Source organism: Nicotiana tomentosiformis, chromosome 3, assembly GCF_000390325.3.
Source record: "Nicotiana tomentosiformis chromosome 3, ASM39032v3, whole genome shotgun sequence".
Classification (NCBI taxonomy): domain Eukaryota; kingdom Viridiplantae; phylum Streptophyta; class Magnoliopsida; order Solanales; family Solanaceae; genus Nicotiana; species Nicotiana tomentosiformis.
This window is the reverse complement of record NC_090814.1, coordinates 44,967,432-44,972,709: the sequence shown is the minus strand read 5'-3', so window position 1 is coordinate 44,972,709 and position 5,278 is coordinate 44,967,432. Positions and strand designations below refer to the sequence as shown.

At 32.9% G+C, this 5,278-nt stretch overlaps 1 protein-coding gene across 1 annotated transcript; it reads left to right on the top strand.

The window, feature by feature from the left end:
• The first annotated feature begins 335 nt into the window (after nucleotides 1-335).
• LOC104110503 (agamous-like MADS-box protein AGL80) lies at nucleotides 336-4,923 on the top strand. Its single transcript, XM_009620017.4, has 2 exons — nucleotides 336-1,111; nucleotides 4,735-4,923. Exons 1-2 carry the CDS (start codon nucleotides 596-598, stop codon nucleotides 4,921-4,923), a joined length of 705 nt encoding a protein of 234 aa, XP_009618312.2. The 5' UTR covers nucleotides 336-595.
• Nucleotides 4,924-5,278: the final 355 nt, after the last annotated feature.

Genomic DNA, 5,278 nt, shown 5'->3' with positions numbered 1-5,278 from the left:
AGGATTATTCCGCTATAATTCGGACAGTAGTGGTAGTATGAACATCAGGCTATCAATGGCTCCTACTTTTGTAATGACGCATATTAATTATATATAATATAGTACTAGCTCTTTTTAACCCTCAAAAAAAAGATTAATCAAATTCTGGTACAAAGTATATATTACAGTAGTTCAACAAAGCCCCAAGTTACTCAATCTTTTATGTTTCTGTACAAACTTAGCTAGCTTATAATATTACGACTTGGTTGATAAAATATCATATATGATTACAGAAAACTTCTTACAAATATTATTTATTTATAAGTTTAATCTTTTTTTCTTGAAAAAACATATATTAGTAGTAATCAGGAAAAACAAAATTGCATTGCTCTAGTTAAATGAAATGTAATTAATGCAAAAATTTGGTAGTACTAAATTGTTTCCAAATATCTTGGGTCATCAATGTCTCCTTCCAGCTATGCAAACAAATGCAATATCTTCCATATTAATTAGAGAACATCTTCACTTTTGTATATAACATTGCCATTCCAAGCAACAAAAAGCACATATCTACCAAATACTTCCACCTTTTTTGCAAATTTGTTGAGGGAAAAAAATGACAAGAAAGAAGGTGAAGTTAGCTTTCATAACTAATGACTCGGCAAGAAAAGCAACATTTAAGAAAAGGAAGAAGGGTCTGATGAAGAAGGTGAGTGAATTGAGCACCCTTTGTGGAATTGATGCTTGTGCTATTATTTATAGCCCTTATGAAAATCAACCTGAGGTATGGCCAAACACCATGGGAGCTCAACGCGTGCTCGCGGAGTTCAAGAGAATGCCAGAGATGGAACAGAGCAAGAAAATGGTGAATCAAGAGAGTTTTATCAGACAAAGGATTGCAAAAGCGAGCGAGCAGCTGAAGAAACAAAGCAAAGAGAACAGAGAAAAGGAGATGACTGAAGTTATGTACCAGTGTTTGGCTGGAAAAGGGCTGCAAAATTTGAACTTGGGAGATTTGAATGATCTTGGTTGGGTTGTTGATCAAAATTTGAAGGAGATTAATAAGAGGATTGAAGCATTTAAAAAAAGGGCTTCCACTTCTTCTTCTTTTTCTTCTTCTTCTGTTGTTCTTGTTTCACAGGTTGCTACTCCTCTACCAGTGGAGCAAAAGCCAGTGGTGGAATTAGGGTTGGAAGGGATGCAGAGGGCACAAACAGAGTGGTTTAATGATTGGATGAATAACAACACAAGTGAACAGCAGATTGGATTTGGACATGGAGATGAGATGATTATGCATAATTTTAGTGATAACCACAACACTAGTGTGTGGCCTAATGCTTTCTTTCCTTAGATTTATTTTTCATGTTATGTGATTCCTTTTGCATGGAGTTTATTTCTGGGTTTTTTTCTTTTTCCGTTTTTTTAATCCTTGTTACTTTCTGAAACAGATTCAATTCATAATGGGTTTTTATCCTCTAATTAATCCTTATTTTTTGCTTTGTCCATTTGGTATTTGAAACCAAGCCATTCCTCCCGCAATACTTTTCAGTAACAATCGGGGGCGGCTCAATATCCTAAAGCCAAACTTTAAAGAGAGGTCTTAAATTTTCTTAGAAGAAATATCATATATACTTTTGAGATGCAAAATTATTGCTACTAATAATATTTTGTAATAGATTTTTAGAAAGATTGTTTTTCCTAGTTGATAATACAGTCAACCCGTTTAATCTCTCTTGAAACAATATTGATTTAAAGGAATATTGTATCAACTTTAATTTTAAAAACTTTTTTCCACTTAAACAACTATTATCGAAACTGTTAACAATATTTTATAAAAAATATAGTCATTTAAAAAAGAATAAAAATTTTTAATAAATAGATTCATACTTTCTAGTTGATAACCTCTGACATCTTCAATATACGTGTCGGAGAAAAGGAACAAGAAAATTACGAACTTTTGGAGAAAACTAAAAAGGAAGCACTATATTTTAGGAGTCTTTTTCAATTTCCAATTTTAGCTTAAATTGTCACATTAATCAAAGTCATATACTCCACTCTTGAAAGTGGACTGGTCTATTTCTACCCGCAAGAGACTACGTATAAGTCTACTTCTTTTTATTTTTTTTTAAAAACCTATATTGTATTATTGGTAGAAATTTGGGGCTCCAAACAATGTGGGGCCTAAAACAATTGTCTCACTTGCTTCACCCTCTAGTCGCCTCTTGTAACAATCAGAAATTTATTCCTTCCTTTTGATTGTTTATAATTCATGGTTTCAGTAAAAAAAAAAAAAAAAAAAAAGGGATAAATTAAGCTAATGCGGTTAATTAAAGTTGGCAGTACTCCTTGTGCAAGAACATAACACGAGAGAAATCCAAGAGTTGCTCTTTTATATCAAAGTGCTAATATGAGAAGAAGAAATGGGATGGGGATTTCATTTATGTTGATATCACATATGAAGTTACTATTGCTTGTTTTATGAATTATGGACGTGATTGGAATTTGGAAACTTATAATGTTACAATACAATAGATAACGTTCTACAAAGTATATAATCCGACCATGAATTCTTTGCATTATTGTGAAATTTAGGAGATAATGATGAATGGTACATAATATTTTTGATAATGAACCCGATCTGCCCATTAATTTCAACTTTATTTCCAACTTAGTATATGCACCACATGAAATAAGATTTTCGGTGGTGATATTTTGTTGCGACCTCTTTAGTCGCCACCAAAAGTAGTATGATATGCTGTGGCGCATTTGTTTACTTTTAGTAGCGAGTTTAGTCGCTACAAAAGCTAATACTAGCAACACAACATGAGCGGATGCAAATTCAAACGGCTCCAAGTCTTGGTTGAAAAACTTCTAAAATAAAAATAAAATGGTCTCAATTAGCCAATATTTTTTATGGGAAAAATAATACTTTGAAGAATAATCTACTTGGCTTCAACAACTCACTCTATGTTCGTTACTATTAGAGCACTACATGAAATAAAATTTTTATTAATGTCGTTTTGTGGCAATTTATCTAAACTTTATTTCGTGATGCATTTACTTACTTTTTGTGGCAAGATTAGTCGCTACAAAATCTAATCATAAAAATAATATAGAACCACTCTTGGTGACGACTTAAGTGATCACCACGTAATATCGTCACTGAAAACTTTATTCCTTGTAGTGTTATCTGGCATATCTCAATCTTTGAATATCACATTTTAAGTGAGCTGTCACATCATGTATACAGCACAAACATCGCCATTGACTTTGAACGAGGGCGATTTCTGGGTTATGTATGAGAAACGGGATGGATCGACGGAGAAAATCGGGTTCGGGTCAGAAATCGGCGTCGAAAATTACGACGTACTCACAATTTTTGACATAATTATGCTTTAATCCTTCTTTAAGAGCTCCAACTTTGTATTACCGCGGGATTCTCTTATTTGGTATGTTATGTTAAGTCCTTTGCTTGCCCACCTTAGGGATTCTGTCTCAACCATATCCTATCATAATAATAAATGTTTAATTAAGAAAAAATACATCAATATTAATCGTTATTAATTGAGTTACACATCTAGTGTAAGGAGAAATTTAAGGGAAATAATGTCGGTTTTGGTAGGTGAATAATGTGTCATAAAAGGTCGACATTTTCAATTAAAACTAAATTAAATGCATTTCAAAAGAAGGGCCAAAATTCAACAGTTGTACTCCAGATTAGAGGGTCGGAATATATAGGAAGAAGTGTAAACATTAAGTAAATGGTCAAAACTCCAAATCTTATATAAGGATTACATTACAAAGATCAAGGTACCAAACTTGAAATCCAAGCATTTTCTTAAAAAGGCTGTGATTAAAAAATATTTATCGAAGTACGCTATTAAATGTAGTACCATGTGCATTGTTGTTTGTATTTCGCAATGATTATGATTTAAATTGTAAAAAAAAAAAGATGCTTACATAATTACATTGGAAATGCAGTTTTAAAGGACTGTTTAAATTACCTTAATGATAGAATCAGTAGAATCATCAAGAACTTGAATCACGAGACGATCCGACGGCCGGGAAAGATTACACACAACTCCAATAGAGATCTTATACACCTAAACCAAACAAGCCATAAGGATTTCAATAACAAAAAACTAAACACAAATTAAACAAATCTCTACGTATTTTTAAGCAAATCGAGAAATTAAACACACATAATGATGAATTTAGTTACCTCTCTTTCATTAAACATGGGGATTTGAACAAGAACCTTAGGAAATCCAGCACTACTAATTAGAGAACATGTTCATATTTGTATATAACATTTCCATTCCAAGCAACAAAAAACATCCCAACATCTCTTGTCAAAACTAGCACATATCTACCAAATACTTCTACCTTGTTTGCCTATTTGTTGCATCCAAGGAAGAAAGAAAATGACAAGGAAGAAGGTGAAGTTAGCTTTCATAACTAATGACTCGGCAAGAAAAGCAACATTCAAGAAAAGGAAGAAGGGTCTGATGAAGAAGGTGAGTGAATTGAGCACACTTTGTGGAATTGATGCTTGTGCTATTATTTATAGCCCTTATGAAAATCAACCTGAGGTATGGCCAAACACCATGGGAGCCCAACGCGTGCTCTTGATAGCCCTTTTGAATGATCTTGGTTGGGTTGTTCATCAATTTGAAGGAGATTAATAAGGGGATTGAAGCATTTAAAAAAGGGGCTTCCACTTCTTCTTCTTCTTCTTCTGCTATTGTTTCACAGGCTGCTGCTCCTCCACTAGTGGAGCAAAAGTCAGTGGTGGAATTAGGGTTGGAGGGGATACAGAGGACACAAACAGAGTGGTTTAATGATTGGATGAATAACAATACAAGTGAACAACAGATTAGATTTGGATATGGAGATCAGATGATTATGCCTAATTGTAGTGATAACCACAATACTAGTGTGTGACCTAATGCTTTCATTCCTTAGATTTATTTTTCATGTTATGTGATCCCTTCTGCATGGAGTTTCTTTTCTGGATTTTTCCTTTTGCCTTTTTTTTGTCCTTGTTAATTTCTGAACCAGATTCATGTTATTTTTTGCTTTGTCCATTCGGTATTTGATTGTTTAGAATTCATGGAATCAGTAAAAGAAGAAGTGATAAATGTTGCTAAGAAATACAACTAAGGCTTAGCTACAACTGTTCAGTATTGCTAAGAAATACAAATTCAAATAATTTTCTAGTTATAAATGTTGTAATTTTTATTTTAAACTAATTAATTATCGAATACTAAAAGCAGTAAAATTATCAACTAACAAGACT